This window comes from Mustela erminea, chromosome 5 (assembly GCF_009829155.1).
Source record: "Mustela erminea isolate mMusErm1 chromosome 5, mMusErm1.Pri, whole genome shotgun sequence".
In the NCBI taxonomy this organism is placed as follows: Eukaryota; Metazoa; Chordata; class Mammalia; order Carnivora; family Mustelidae; genus Mustela; species Mustela erminea.
In genome coordinates this window covers 6,356,774-6,373,310 of record NC_045618.1, presented here as the reverse complement: position 1 = coordinate 6,373,310, position 16,537 = coordinate 6,356,774, and the positions used below count along the sequence as shown (strand labels likewise).

Here is a 16,537-nt window from a genome sequence, read left to right as displayed (position 1 = left end):
CCAGCATCCCGTGGCTTATGTGGCCACCTCCTGACATGCCCACATGACCTTGGGCTGCACCCACATTTTCTAGACCAAGTAGATCCCCCAAAAGTAATGAGGCCAAACCCTGGCAATGCTGCGTGACAGAGCAGCAAGGGCACAGATGAATTGGGCTTGTGTGACGTTCTCCCCCGTGTGACCTTGACAGTCCCTCAGCGCCATAAAATGAGGGGAGTGATAGCCCCGTGGCCCACCTTACGTGAGTGTCCTGAAGATGAAGGGAACTGTTATGTGGGAAAGTACCTCGCAAAAGGAAAGGTATGGAACAAAGATAGATTATGTAAGAAATAGGGGAAATTTCAGGTCCCAGCCTGACCTGGCATAATCTCCTTCTGTCTTCTGCAGCGACCTGGAAACAGCTGCACGGGCCCTTTCCCTAACCCCCTGGGGTCTGTCTGTACAACCCAGTCCAATCAACGCTCAGAGAGGTTTCCTCGGTGCTGGGTTGGACAGCGCCTGGGGCCTTGTGAGCACTTCTCACTGACTGTCCTCCCCCGGGACCCATCTCCACCACGTCTCCAACTTCCTGGAGGCAAGTCTCGGACAGCTGAGCATCCTCCCAGAAAGTGAGAATCCTGTCTTGTAGAAGAAAAAGATGGAGGAGAAGGAGAAAAAGTAATTGGTTTACAGTTGAAAAGTTTGGGAAATTCTGCTGACCCAAATCCAACCTCTTCTCCCTTCCCCTTCCCATCCATCAAGGAAACACACAGGAACCTGCAGGGTTGGGACAACACCATGACGAAGGGCGTAGTTGGGGTTTTGGGTTTTGGGGTTGTTTTAAAGGCAACTTTCAAATACACAGAAATAGAGTAAATAGTAAAATAAACCCTTTGGATCAGCTTCAACAATTATCAATATCTAAGAACACAAGGGAGGAGGGAGTTAGGAACCAAGTCAATGTCCCAGTTCCAGTCCTAACACCAATTAGTGATGAGACTTGGGCAAGTTGTTCAATCTTTCTGTTTCTTGACGCATTCCATGGAAATGATAATTGGGAATAATCACCTTGAGAATTCCTTGTTCCGTAGTAAATGAAATAAGTTAGCTCCAAGGCACCAGCAGAATGTCCGCAACAGAGTGCTCAATCATTAGTGATAATCTGAGCTAGAGGCTAGGAGTGCCGGTTGTAGGGGCCCAGGGCAGACTGCCCCAGGATGGGCCGCTTTGCTTTTAATGCAAAGAAATGTTCCTGCCAATTAAAACCCAGCAGATTCAAGAACAGCTCTTCACTTCCCCCTCCAGGGTGCGCTTGGACCAGGAAGAGAGCTATTAACAGAAATTCCTGTTTACACAAGAAATGTATCTGCATGATAGGGCAACCTTTGTTTAACAAACATCTCCTACCTTCCTGCTAATGGTCTTCCTCCCTTTGTAGCTTCAGACCCCCACGCCCCTCTGTAGCTCCTATAAGGGTCCTGTTGCCCCACTGTCTTTGCAATTGTCATGGTCAAGTGGATTCCCCATGCCTAAGCCGTGAAATTTGACTCTCTCCTACTAATCTGTCTCCTGTCGATTGGATTTAGTCCAGCTAGAAGGATCTTGAAAGGCAGAGGAAATTCTTTGTCCCCAACAGGCTTTCTGGAGCCAGATTACCTGGGACTGAATCCCAGCTCTCACTTCCTAGCTATGTGACCTGGGACAAGTTGCTGACGCTCTCCGTGCCCCAGTGTTTTAACAGCATTCCCTACCTCCTGGGTGTTTTGTTAGGCAAGTACATTTAGAGCATTCGTACATTCCATTTCACACCTGTACACATCCTCCTTCTGAAGGGGAAGCTCAGAGCCTCAGCTTTAGGGAAATCTGGAAGAAGGAAAGAAGGAAAGTGTCCGGAGTTGCACTTCCACTGGACCATTCCACGGAGGCTCCTGCCATATTCCCAGCAGAAATCTCAGACCTGCAGGCCCAAGAATTATGTTCTGATTTGCTTGCTCTGTGTGTGGCTCACAGATTCTTCATGGGGCAATCAGAAATGCTTTTAGGTTAAGTTGACACAACCTTGAAAAGCTGGAGTGACAAACCAGGAGAGGCTTCACAGTGACGGTGACACGCCACCCCCCGCCAAACCCCACACTAGCTGAACAGAAGGCACCTCCTTTCTCGAAGACCTTTAAACTGCTGCCTGACCTCTCACGGGAGCCCTGTCACCTAGAAATCCTGGAGTGGTGTCCGTGGATGAGTCCATTTCATTCTTCTCCCCTCGTGGAGCAAACACTCGGGTGCCCCATGGTACCTGGCCTGGGATGAGGGAATGGGGTGTGCCCAGTTTTTCCTGGGGCTCTTTGCTTCCCACATCTGGGCTTTCCTCTTCCAGTAGGGTGCACCCACCCATGTGATAACCACAGTCCCTTCCAAATCCTTTTGTGATGCTATACTTCTCTTTTGGATCTGAAATGCCAGTATTTGAACAATCTGATTCTTTTGACCAAACAAAGGGGGAGAGGGAAATCAGGGGCCTGTGGCTTCTGGCGATGGCGGTTCTCCTCTCAGCCTGCAGCTGCCCGCACCGCCTCCTGCATGCAGATGTTTACAGTGGTCGAAACCACAGTTTTTCCGTAGGGCTCAGACAGTGAGGCCAGCTCACCCCCACTGGCCCTGGCTTTGTTTATTAGGGGGGAAGAAAAACCACCAAAAAATCCCGCTACCAAGATCCCAGACAGGCTGAACCCATGACCTGAGAGAGAAGGCAGTGACCTGGGCCTGTGCCAAGAGGAAATCCCGGCGGCCCAGCGAGGGCTGGGTCTCCTCATGATGCCGCGGAGACCATACCGTGAACTGAGCCAGCACAAGACCTTCTTGTCCAAATTCTGACCTCGTCACCCCAGTACGTGTTTCTATTATTGTGTTCCTTGGAGGACAGTGAACCTTTCTTTACTGTCAGTTGCGTTGATCAAAAAACGCTGTTAAGAAGGCCAGTTGTAGGGGCACCTGGGTGGCTCAGTGGGTTAAGCATCTGCCTTCGGCTCAGGTCATGATCTCAGTGTCCTGGGATCAAGCCCCCGCATCGGGCTCTCTGCTCAGTGGAGAGCCTGCTTCTCCCTCTGTCTCTGCCTGGCTCTTTGCCTACTTGTGATCTCTCTCTGTCAAATAAATAAATAAAATCTTTAAAAAAAAAAAAAAAGAAAAGAAAAAAGAAGGCCAGTTATAACTCCGAAAGGAAGGCTGACCAGGCGTGGTAATGGTCACCAGCATCCATGGCCCCTTCCTATGAGAGAGGATTGTTGGTCCCCGCCTTGACACTGGTGGCATCTCTCTGAGTGAGGACAGACCTCCCCGGCCCCCTCCTCAGGTCTGGCCATGTGGTTTAGTAGTGATGTGGGAAACAGAGGCAGAAGAACAATTATTAAATTTCCTTACCCACTGACAAGCCTTGAAAAAGACAGTCACATTCCTCTAGGGACTCAATTGCCTCCTCCTGGAGGCTTTGCTAAGGGCAAAGGGCAAACCCAGCCTGACGACCCCTACCTACCCCCTACCAGGATCCTGCAGTCTACTTTAACAATTCCTTTGAAAATTTTATCTCTGAATCCTCCAAGATACATGTTGACAATCATTCCCAAACATATGGCCCACTGATAAACATCTAAAGGGTCTCACACAAAGGTTTTATTACATATAATGAATAACTTTTTCCCAACAACAGCCAGCCCCTCAAGGTCCTGGAAACCTTGCTTCCAATATTCCTTAGAGACTTACGCCATCCCTAACCTCCTACCCAACTTGGAGGCAACCAATGGACCACTCCTCACAACCCCAAGGCAACAGCTTTTTCTGCCCACGGGTCCTGTTCCTGTGCTTTTTTTTTTTTTTTAAAAGATTTTATTTATTTATTTGACAGACAGAGATCACAAGTAGGCAGAGAGGTAGGCAGAGAGGGGAGGGGGGGAAGCAGGCTCCCTGCTGAGCAGAGAGCCTGATGCTGGTCTCAATCCCAGGACCCTAGGATCATGACTTGAGCCGAAGGCAGAGCCTTTAACCCACTGAGCCACTCAGGCGCCCTCCCTGTGCTTTAATAAACCACCATTTTGCACCAAAGAAGTCTCAAGAATTCTTTCTTGGTCGTCGGCTTCAGACCTCACCCCACCAAACCTCACTTATATTCTAAGATGTCATCAGTAGGACCCGAGACAGGAGAGTAGAGCTAACATAAGTCCGCTCCAAGCAGAAACTTTAAGATCCATTGTATGTTTCCTCCAGGTGGCTTCCTCTTTCCCATTGCCTTGGGAACCCCAGGTTCCAGAGAGCTGCTTCCCCAACTTGGGTCCTGGGCTGAGAAATCACGTGAGGCGGAGCTGCAGCCACAAACATATAATGTGGGACGCTTGAGTGGCTCAGTGGGTAAAAGCCTCTGCCTTCGGCTCAGGTCATGATCTCAGGGTCCTGGGATTGAGACCAGCATCAGGCTCTCTGCTCTCTCTCTCTCTCTCTGCCTGCCTCTCTGCCTACTTGTGATCTCTGTCAAATAGATAAATAAAATCTTAAAAAAAAAAAAAAAAAGACTTCTGCAAAACCAACTCTAACCAGGGTTCAATTCAACAGTAGCTAAACATCAGGAAACTGCCTGACTTTGATTCAGAATAGTGATACATACGAATGCAGGGCTGTTTTCCACTCCACACAACTCTCTGCTCTCTTGGGATATAAGCAACACAAAATCTGGTTGCTCTGTTTTCCATCTTACCTACCGTGGCGGCCCCGGGCAGGTCACCCCCAAATCTGTCATGGTGGGATATTGATTATTTTGATGTAAGTTACTTAAGAAAGAGCAGGTGCAGGAAGAAGGCTCTGGCTCCCCTTGGCCTCCAGGAAGTAAGAAATCTATCTCCCGTGGGAGAGGTGCGTCCCTGCAGCAGGAGGCAGAGAGATCCGAACCGTCGGAGAAGGGGATCCAGAGAGGAGGAAGTGCACATACACAGACCTTGTTACTTTCATGTACGTACTGTCCCCGGCCAAATTCTGTTTAGGATTCCTCACTAACGGAAACTCCCAAATAGAAGTCATTTGTGATGGTTTGTTTGTTTCTTTGTTTTCGTTGCCAATTCCTCACCGATTGTTGTGTCTTTGTCTTAAGAAGTAGAAAAGCTGCCTGCCTTGGTCATGGCGTCGGGGCTCAGTTTTCCTCTTGTGCTGGTGATGGGAAGTTTTGCGGGGCAGGTTGGCTAGGCTGTACCCTCCGGTTGCTTAATCCAACACCAACCTAGGTGGTGCCGTGAAGATGTCTTGCAGATGTGGTTGACTTTCAGCAAAGGGTATGATCCTTGATTATGAGTGTGGGCCTCACCCGATCAGCGGATTTTGCCACGAGAGCAAAAACAGGTTTTCTGGGAGCAGGAATTTCTGTTGCATCGGTTCCTGCCTGAGTTTCTAGCCTGCCGTATGGATTTCAAACTAACCAACCCAGTCCTTAAAATCAATCTCTCTCTTGCTCGCTCCCTCTCCCTTTCTTAGCCCACTCTTCCCCATCCAGAGCCAATCCAGGTTTTTCTGTACTCCCTGTGTGATCTGTTCTCACTATTTGTGGGGCTTTGGGCACTGAGGCCATTGGTCTTAGCTGGTACTGTTTACCCTGGGGAATGCCAGGGGGCCTTTGAGAAGGAGGGGCTCCCCCCCCAGCTCATCCCAAAAAGCTATGAGTGAGCTGAGGGAACCCCTCCCCCTCTTCCCTGCCCCCTCCGCCTCCCTCATCCATGTTCAGTCATCCTTTGCTGACTTCTTTTCCCCTTTAAAACTGTCCTTGAGTGTGATTTTGCCCTCCTTTCATCAGTATAAAAGCAAGTCTCTCTGTCTTTTTTTTAAAGTAGGCTCCACCCCCAGCATGGAGCCCAACACCGGGCTCGATCTCATGACCCTGAGATTAAGACCTGAGCTGAGATCAAGAGTCAAATGCTTAGCCAACTGAGCCACCCCAGGTGCCCCTAAAAACAAATCTCTTGATCAAGGATTTATTGGCAGCCTCTATCTTTTTGGGAATGACCTATCCTTGGAGTCTCTGTTCTTTTCTTCCTTTCTGTCTTTCCCTTCCTTGCCTCCTTCCCCCCCCCCCCGTTTTTTTTTTTTTAAGATTTTATTTATTTATTTGACAGACAGAGATCACAAGTAGGCAGAGAGGCAGGCAGAGACAGAGAGAGGAGGAAGCAGGCTCCCCGCAGAGCAGAGAGCCCGATGCGGGACTCGATCCCAGGACCCCGAGATCATGACCCGAGCCGAAGGCAGCGGCTTAACCCACTGAACCACCCTGGTGCCCCTCCTTCCCCCTTTTCTTCCTCAATCCTTCCTCCCCAAATTTTCTCTCATTTACGCAAAAGTGAGGACAATCAGTATGGTGGGACAGAGAAGTAGAGTGCTCGGGGAGGTGATCATGAAAAACAAGGGTGGGAACCAGGCCACCCCACGGCTCAGAACAGCAGGGACAGGCACAGGTGTAGGAGACACTCCAGGGACCCAGGGGACAGAACCCAGGGTCTGGGCAGTATCTGAGAGCCGGGTTGGGTGGTGAAGCCATTGACTGACCCAGGGGACAAAGGATAGGGAGAGAGTTGGTGAAGGGGTTATGTGATATAGTGGGGTTTTTTTTTTTTTTAGATTTTATTTATTTATTTGAGAGCAAGAGAGCAAGCGAGTGAGAGAGAGAGAGAGAGAAAGCACAAGCAGGAGAAGGGGCAGAGGGAGAAGCAGGCTCCCTGCTGAGCAGAAAATCCAGGACCCTGAGATCATGACCAGAGCCAAAGGCAGATGCTTAACCGACTGAGCCACCCAGGCGCCCTGACACAGTGATTCATAATAAGAATATACATTTTGTCACCTAGCTCCTAAAAATCCCAGGAGTTTCCTGAGAAGAGCAATAGCAATAGAGCATTTTTCACAGCCAGCTGCTTTCAATCACTCAAGTTTATGTTAATGAATGACTCCTGGAAAGCCCCTAAGGACAAGGGGGCAGTAGCCAGAGGAACCAACCTTACAGATTAGAGCCCACCTCTGGGGAGGGGAGCAGGGATGGTGACTGAGCTAACTCACAGATGGCCCATGAACTGATCAGCTGTGCCTGCGTAATGAAACCCCCGCAAAAACCCAGAAGGATGAGTTAGTGAACGAGCGCGCATCGACCCCCCAGGAAGGTGGTGCTCTCGGCTCCACGGGGACGGAAGCTCCGGGGCTCAGAACCCTTCTGCACCTCACCTATGTCTCTTCATCTCTCCCTGTATCCTTTGTAAGAACCAGTGATCTAGTAAGTAAACTGTTCCCCTGAGTTCTGTAACTCAGGCCATGGGAAGCTGAATTATAGTCAGTGGGTCAGAATCACAGGAAACAGTCTGGACCCATGATCGGCGACGGGTGATTGAGGATGGGGCCATCTTTTGGGACCGAGCCCCTAACCGGGGGGATCTTATGCCATTCCCAGGCAGACGGTGTCAGAACTGAATGAACTGTGGGACGTCTGCTTGGTGTCGCAGAATAGTTTCTGTGTGGCGATCCCTCCCCCGCACCCCCCCCCCCACATATATTTGGTGAGGGTAGAGAAGATACGCAGGAGTGTTTTGTAGGGTTTTTTTTTTTTTAAGATTTAATTTATTTGGGGTGCCTGGGTGGCTCAGTGAGTTGAACCTCTGCTTTAGGCTCAGGTCATGATCTCAGGGTCCTGGGATCGAGCCCCACATCGGGCTCTCTGCTCAGTGGGGAGCCTGCTTCCTCCTCTCTCTCTCTGCCTGCCTTTCTGCCTACTTGTGATCTCTGCCTGTCAAATAAATAAATAAATAAAGCTTTAAAAAAAGATTTAATTTATTTGTCAGAGAGAGAGAGAACGAGAGGGCACAAGCAGGGCGGTGGCAAGCAGATTGAAAGGAGAGGGAGAAGCAGGCCCCCTGCTGAGCAAGAAGCCTGATGTGGGGCTCGACCCCACGAACTTGGGATCATGACCTGAGCTGAAGGCAGACACTTAACCAACTGAGCCACCCAGGTGTCCCACACAGGAGTGTTTTATATTTACAAGTGGGAGAAAGTGATTGTGGTTAAGATTTTTTTTCCTTTTTTATTACTTGATTGACGGACTGATTGATAATAGTCTTGACACCCAAAGTGGGGCTCGATCAGAAGTCACATGCTCTACCGACTGAGCCAAACAGGTGCCCTGATTGTGTTTAAGATTTTAAGTTATCTTGAGCCACCTGTGTGGACTGAGCAGGTAGAAGGAAATCGGAAGCTCATGAACCAGTGGAGAAGGTGTGTTTGGAGAGGCTCCAACACACAGGAGAGGGAGAAGGGGAACTGTGGGAGACATGTGACCGGCCTGAGAGGAAGTGGTGAGTGACAGAAGGTGTTGGGTGGTGCTGGCTGCTGGGGACATTCTGGCGCTGAAAGGACTAGAAGATCAAGAGGTGCCAGAAAAGAGAAAAAAATAAGGCATAGAAGGAGGGGCAGCCCATCTGGAAGTTCCAGAGAAAGAGAAGAAAGGAAGGAAGGAAACAGAGAGGCTAGAAAAAATTAGAACTAAATATCCATCAGCTGAAGAAAGGCTTGAATCTGCAGATTGAAAAAGCTCAGGTATCAAGCGAGATAAATAAATAAAACCAAAGCCCAGTAAAACCACGAGACACAGCCTGGTGATAATCTAGGTCTCTAAGGATAACAAAAACCATCGTGAACGTTTCTGGAGAGAGGAAAACAGGTCGCCTGCAAAATAAATATCCAACAAGCCTCCAACATCTCATCAGCAATACTGGATTCCAGAATATAATCAAAACAATACCTTCCAGCTTCTCAGGAAATGTTGTTTTGACCCTTCGATTGTATGCCCAGCCAAGAGATCAAATAAGACATTTCTCATATGTAGAAGGACCCGGCATTGACCTCCCACATGACTTTTCTAGGGAGAAAAAAAATCCTAGGACATACCCTAGTGAGATGGAAACAGAATTTGGGAGAAGGAAAGTGAAATCAACTGAAGATCAGGATTGGGTGGGGGGCGGGGGATTCCAGAATGGTAGCTGTCCACAGACCTGTAAATTAGTGGCTCAGTTGGAGTAAGAAGTCAAGGAATTGCATGAAAAATGCTTTCAAAGGGAAAGTGAATTCAGTCAATGGGTAATATTAGGGGCGCCTACTGGCTCAGTCAGAAGAGCCTGCGACCCTGAATCTCAGGGTTGTGTCTGAGCCCCCCACACTGATAGAGTTTACTGAAAAAGACAAATATAAACTTAAAAAAATATTAATCTGAGGAAGATCTTCATCTCCACCTCATTTAAAAGCAGAGAAACCAATAAAAAAAAAAACTCTGGGAAAAACAAAAAGTTGTATTAAGAAGTAATGACCCATATATTAAAGATTTATTCTTTTGTTAGAGGGAGAGAGAGAGAGAGAGAGAGAGAGAGCGTTGGAGGAGAACGTGCACAGGGCGGGGTATGGGCAGAGGGAGAGGGGGAGAGAGAATCTCAAGCAGACTCCCCACTGAGCACAAGCCCGGTACTGGAGCTTGATCTTACCGCCCTGACATCATGGTCTGGGCCATAATAAAGAGTCAGAAGCTCAACCCACTGAGCCACCCAGGAGCCCCGTCATGACCCATCTATAAAGCCAGCTACTTTTTAAAAAAGATTTAATTTTTTTTAATAAAGATTTTATTTATCAACTTTGAAAGAGAGAGAGAGAGCATGCATATGTGAGTGTGGGGGAGGGGCAGAGGGAGAGAGAGAACCTCAAGCAGACTCTGTGCTGAGTGCGGAGCACCACGTAGGGCTTGATCTCATGACCTTGAGATCATGACCCGAGCTGAAATCAAGAGTCAGACACTTAACACCATCCAGGCATCCCATACTTTTCCTATTTTAATTAAGGTATAACATACCTAAAGGAAAATGCTCTGATCTTAAGAGTTCTAGGCAGTGGGTTGTGACCAATGTGAACGCTTAGGTAACATCACTCATTTACATCATTATCAAGATCAAGAACATCCATATCACTCCCAGGAAATTCCATCATGTCTCTGCCCCATCGAGTCTCTCCATCCAAAAGCAACCACTGATCTGAAACAAGCTAATATTGAGACGGAGTGTAATAAACAAGAATCCATTTGACCTTGATTTTTCTTAACTCTCTTTTGAGCAACCCAAGTGTCGTGCCAAAAACTATGTTTACTTCTTTACAGAATCTAAGAACAACACTTTGCCCTAATATTATAAGTGATATTTATTGGTATATTGGTTTCCTAGAGATCCTATTACAAATTTCCATAAACTTGGGGGCTTAACACAACAGAGATTTCTTCTCTCACAGTTCTGAAGGCCGGAAATCTGAAATCAAGGTGTCAACAAGGCCACGTTCCCTCCAAAGACTCACCTTTCTTTGTGCCTTCCAGGTTCTGGTGCCTCCAGATGTCCTTTGGCTTGTGGGTGTGTGTCTCCAGTCTCTTCCTCTGTGGCCATTTTCCTTTCTCCCCTCTTCTGTGTCTTCTCTGTGGGCCCTTATAAGGACACCTGTTATTAGAAATAAGGCTCACACTGTTAATCCAGGATGACCCTCTCATCTCAAGATCCCTATCTTAATTTTACATCTGTAAAGACCCTTTTTCCAAATAAGGTCACATTCACAGTTTTCAGATATGAATATATTTTGGGGGCAGGCCACCATTCAGACCCCCATAATTGGTTCTCAGTTTTGTTTTTGTTGTTGTTGTTGTTGTTGTTGTTTGCAATTTGAGACGATTTTATTGGCTACAGGGTCTGGGAAGGGGTGAGAACAGGAAGGAAATGGGCTCCAGCTAAGCTGGCGGAAATACAGAGTTCGAAGCCACTTAAAGGCATTCGGTGTCGGTGTCTGAAAAGATTAAGATGCTTTAAAACAAAACTCTTATAAGAATATCAAATATTTACGGAATTAGCTTCAGAAATACCCAAATGTCTATGGCTTCACCTGTCGCCTTCCTGCTGAGGTAGGTGACCAGGAGCCAGCGAAACAGAGCAGTCTTCGGGAAATTCCCTACAGAAAACGCCGGGTCATCGCTGGTTTCTTAAACCTGTGTCTGTTTTCCTCTGATGGTTTTTCTTTTGTTCTGCTGCTTCTTTCTTCTGCTGACGCTTTTTCGAAGAGGCTGTCCCGGCAGCCGTTGCTGCCTTCAGGCCCCGTGCTGAGTAGCATCTCCTGTACTCCGTCACCCACGGGTTCTCCGAGCGCGGAGGCTTTATCCTCCGGTTCTTCTCCACCTCCACGGAGTGGGCGCGCTGCCTCTGAGTGACCAGTTTCCGTTTTTCCACCTGTCTCCTGTTCTTGGCTCGTAGTGCTGACTCGTGAATCTCCTGGACCGGAGCGGACGCGCAGACATGGTGAGTTTTCTGGATTCCTGTATCCGTCTGCTTTTCTCCCCACCCGTAAAGGGCAAACGGATGCTTGTTCTCTTTTCTTTTACTCGATGATCTTTGAGGACTTTTGACTGCTTTCCTATTTCCTCTGGCAAATAAGGCACTTGGTTGCTGTCGGGGTTCAGGACTGTTAGGGAACTTCTCAGTCTCTTTTGTTCTGATCTCTCTTTTTTTTTTTTAAATATTTATTTATTTATTTATTTGACAGACAGAGATCACAAGTAGGCAGAGAGGCAGGCAGAGAGAGACGGAGAAGCAGGCTCCCCGCTGAGCAGAGAGCCCGATGTGGGACATGATCACAGGACCCCGAGATCATGACCCGAGCCGAAGGCAGAGGCCTTCACCCACCGAGCCACCCAGGCGCCCCTGTTCTGATCTCTTGTTCAGGTTTTTCTTTGATGTCTTTCACTGGCGGGGCTGGCAGAGCCGCCACCGCCTCGTCCGCGCCCTCCGCGTCCCGGGCCTCCTCAGCCTCCGCCGCCTCCGCGCCCCGCTCCTCCGCCGGCCCACGCGCCCGCCGTTCCGGCCTCTCCCGCGCCGCGGGCTCCGCGGGCTGCAAGGCGAGGGGCGCCCTGGGGCGCGGGGCCCCAGGCTCCCGACGACGAGTCGTCCGAGTCTCCGGCCAGGCCACAGTCGCCAGAGAGCCAGAGCACGTGCGCCTGCTCCCGCAGCTGGCGGCCCAGGCGGTAGCGCTGCAGCTCGCGGTAGCACGGCCCGTCCTCCTCCCAGCGCGGCTCCCGTTGGCGCTTCGTGTACTCGCCCGTTGGCGCTTCGTGTACTCGCTCTTCACCCGGCTCCCGGGGCACGGTGCCCGCCGCCGGCTGGAGTACTCGCCGCCGCCGCCGCCTACGGAACCCGGGACACAACACAGAGGCCCGCCCCGCCCCTCCCGTCGGTTCTCAGTTTTTAAAACCAGACTGGTGCTGATGATAGACATAATATGTGAATGGTGTACATAATCTTAAACATTCTAGTCGTCACATTACAGAAGTAAAAAGAAAACAGGTGATATTAGGGACCGAATGTTTGTGTCTCCCAAAATTCGTATGTTGAAGCTTTAGATGTACAGTTTAGCCTAGAGGTGGGGCTTGTAAGACAGTGATTAAGGTTGAATGAGGTAATAAGGATGGGAGTCTTATTCAATAGGGTTGGTCCCTTATAAGAGAAGGAGACGCTAGTGCACTATTGGTGAGAATGTAAATTGGTGCAGCCACCATGAAAACAATATGGAGGATCCTCAAAAAATTTAAAACAGAACTACTCTATGATCCAACGATTCCATTTCTGAGTATTTATCCAAAGGAAATGAAGTCACTATCTCAGAGAGGTATCTGCTTCCCCGTGTTCACTGTAGCATTATTCACAATAGCCAAGACATTGAAACAATCTAAGTGTCCATCAATGGATGGATGGATAAAGAAAATGTGGTGTATGTATACACAATGGAATATTATTCAGCCATAAAAAGGACATCCTGGCAACATGGATGGACTTCAAGAGTGTTATATGAAGTAAAATAAACCAAGAGAACAGAACTGAGAGTCCAGAAATATATTTATGGGCAATTGATTTTCAACAAGGGTTCCAAGACCATTTCATGGGGGAAAGAAAAGTCTTTTCAACAAATGGCGCTAAAGCAGGTTGAAATGCAAAACAATTAGTTTGGACCCTTACCTCATACCCTATGCAAAAATTAACTGAAAATGGATCAAAGTCTAAATGGAAGAGGTAAAATCATAAAACTCTTAGGTGAAAACATAGTTGTAAATTTTTGTGAACTTGGGTTAGGTAGTGGTTTCTCACATATGACACTTAAAGTCCAATTTTTCTATTTTTTTCATTGCTTGTGCTTTATCAAAACCAGAAACTTCTGTACTTCAGAAAACACTCTCAAAAAAGTGAGGGGAGCCTAGCTGGTTCAGTCGGTGGAGTGTGGGACCCTTGACCTCAGGGCTGTGAGTTCAAGCCCCATGCTGGGTGTGGAGAATACTTAAAATCTTTTTCAAAAAAAAAAAATTTATCAAATAAATAAGTAAAATCTTTTAAAAAAATTTTAAAAAGTGAAATTAAAAAATAAAATCTTTTTCAAAAAAGTGAAAAAACTCACAGAATGAGAGAAAATACTTGCAGATCACATGCCTGATAAGAGTCTAATATCCAGAATATAAAAAACTTTTTTTTTTAATTTTTAATCTCTACACCCAATGTGGGGCTCACACTCACAACCTTGAGATAAAGTCATATACTCTACCATCTGAGCCAGCCAGGTGCCCCCAGAATACAAAAAACCCTTTTAACTCAACAACAAAAAGACAATCCAATTAGCAAATGAGCAAAGGATTTGAATCAATATTTCTCCAAAGAAGGCACCCAAATGGCCAATAAGCACACGAAAAGATGCCCATCATCAACCATCAGAGAAATGCAAATCAAAATTGCAATGATACCACTTCACACCCAGTAGGATGGCTATAACCAAAAAGGCAGACAATAAAAAGTGTTAGTGAGGATGTGGAGAGACTGGAATGCTCATACTTTGCTTGTGGGAATGAATAGTGGAGGCAGTCGCTTTGGAAAACAGTCTGGAAGTCCCTCAAAAGATAAAGCATAGAGTTTTTGTATGACCCAACAAATCTACTCCTAAGTACATACCCAAGATAAATGAAAACATACGTTCTTGAAAAACATGCATACTAATGTTCATGACAGCACTCTTCATAAGTAGCCAAAAAGTGGAAACAGCCCAAATGTCCCTCAACTAATGGATGAATAAACAAAGTAGTATATCCCCGCAATGAAATACTATTCCCCAACAGAAAGGAATGAAGTAATAATGCATGCTTCAACACAGACAAGCCTTGAAAATATATTAAGTGAAAAAAAGTCACCCCCCAAAGGCCACATACTGTATGGTTCCATTCATATGAAATGTTTAGAACCAGAAATCCATAGAAATGGAAAATAGTAGTTTCCAGAAGCTGAAGGCAGGAAGGAGTAGAGAGTGCTGGCTCATGGGTCGGGGGTTTCTTTTTTTTTTTTTTTTTTTCACTGCAAGGGGGGTTTCTTTTTTGAGTGCTAAAAATGTTCTGGAATGAGTGACTGGTGATTCTGGGACAATTCTGTGAATACATTACAGTCTACCAAATTGAACACTTTATTTTTATTATGGGGGGCGGGTGTTGGGAAGTGCAGAGGGAGAGGGAGAGAGAGGATCTTAAGCAGGCTCCATGTCAGCACAGAGTCTGACGCGGGGCTCGATCTTAGCACACTGAGGTCATGACTGAGATGAAATCAAGGGTCAGATGCTTAGCCTACTAAGTCAACCCAGTGCCCCTATAGTCTATCAAATTGTACATTTTAAAAGGGTAAATCGGATGATACGTGGAAAAGGAAGGAGGGAAGGAGAAAAAAGCGATAGAGAAGGAGAGAGGTAGAGAGGGAAGGAAGGCGGGAGGGAGGAAAGAAAAGAAGGAAAAACTCTGAGGAAGAAGAAAAGGAAATGAAGGATTTAATTTAACTGGACCTTTTATTTTCTCATTGAAATATTCATTCCAAAGACCCATCTGTTGTGTGCAGAACACTTAATAATGCTACTTGACCCAGCAGAGGCTCCGTAGATGCTCATTTATCAAGAAGTAAGTGGGCCGGGGGTGTGGGGGGGTATCTAGTTGGTTCAGTGGGTGGAGCCCGCTACTCTCGATTTCTGGGTTGTGAGTTCGAGTCCTGCTTTGGGGGTCCAGACTACTTAAATCCTTAAAAGAACATCTACATCTACACCTGTTGATGTAGAATGGGATGCGCTAAGGATTTAAAAAGAGATTATGTCTCTGTTGACCCTTCTAAATGTAGGGAGCACCCTTGGTGTGTTTACCATTCCTGGCCATGCTCTGTGGCGCAAAGGGCTCTTTAAGGGGCAGGAATCCTTTTCTTGGCCTCTGTGGTGGGTCCTCTTGCCAGTGACAGACAACACTGGGGCAGCATCGGAAAAAACAGACTTCGAGGTCCTGGGCACAAAGTCTCTGTGGTTTCGGCAAATAACATTCTTTTGCCAATTTCCCAGTAAGGTGACTCATTCAGCCGCAGGCGACTTGGTGGGTACTTCCTGGACGCCCACTCACCTGGAAACACGGAGGTGGCTCCGGTCCAGAAGTGGGTCTCCCCCTGCCTGGAGGGGAGACAAGAAGCTCATTGTTGGGAGAAGGGGTCAGAAGTGGTCAGAATAATGATGCTCAGAGATACCCCTGGGGCGGCTGGAGCTTACCCCCACCCCAACCCCCACCCCTGCCAGGGCAGAGCTTCCCCCACTTTTCCTGGTAGCGGAAGCCAGGACAAGCCCAAAGCACGCGACTGGGAGGCGCAGGTCTGGGCGCACTCAGCCGCCGCTGCCCACCTGCCTTGGTCTCCGCGGGTAAAAGTGGCCCCTACCCCTGGCCATTGAGAGACGGTGGGGGAAATGCGGGGCCCAAATTTGAGGTGTCCTGCATCCCCAGCTCCCCCTAGCGGCCAATCAGACCTGCTGTCTTCTCGCCTCCCCTCTTACCACCCAAGCCTGGTTCTAGAGGTAAAGGATCCTCCTCTCCGTCCAAACCCTTCCCTGGTGGGAGCTGTCACACCCTCCCACGTCCTCCCCCAGCTCCCCGGTGCTCACGACAGCCAATGTGCTTGTCATATCCAGTGCCTGAGAAACTGTGTTTGAAAAATTGTTGTTACCTAAATAAATCAAGCCTGCTGTTTGTCTGCAAACAAGGTCCCTGGTTTAAGTAAGAGCTTGGGTGTGCTGCGTGTGTGCCCGGCTCCTCTGCAGTAATTTTAGGAGCTTCCCAGGGCTTCAGGGGTCCCAGCCAAGCCAGGAGTCCAGGGGTTAAAAACAGATGGCGATTGTGGCCACTCTTGACAGTATTTAGGCTCTTACTGCTGATACTCCGTTTCTAGAAAGTTCTAGAAGCTGCTGTCTCCCTTAGTCATGGCTGACTGAAATTCCCAGGGGGAAGAGGAACTCTGTGGGAAGTTACCTGTACTGTCGGCTTCCAGGCTGGGCCCTAGGATTCCTGGCAGAAGGGTCTCTGTGGCCCTGTGACTCAGGATCTCAGTGAGGCCAGCATTCGTGGTGTGTTTGAGAATGTTGCAGTGCAGGAGGTCAGTGGTCTCCT

At 48.0% G+C, this 16,537-nt stretch overlaps 1 protein-coding gene across 1 annotated transcript; it reads right to left on the bottom strand.

Moving 5' to 3' along the window:
- Window positions 1-1,763: 1,763 nt before the first annotated feature.
- On the bottom strand, window positions 1,764-16,056 carry LOC116591998 (centriole, cilia and spindle-associated protein-like). Its single transcript, XM_032345481.1, has 6 exons — window positions 16,001-16,056; window positions 15,506-15,552; window positions 11,764-12,233; window positions 10,942-11,549; window positions 10,369-10,505; window positions 1,764-1,842 (listed from the first exon to the last, which is right to left on the bottom strand). The coding sequence occupies exons 1-4, from the start codon at window positions 16,054-16,056 to the stop codon at window positions 11,025-11,027; spliced, it is 1,098 nt and encodes a 365-aa protein (XP_032201372.1). The 3' UTR covers window positions 1,764-1,842; window positions 10,369-10,505; window positions 10,942-11,024.
- Between the last annotated feature and the right edge of the window lie 481 nt (window positions 16,057-16,537).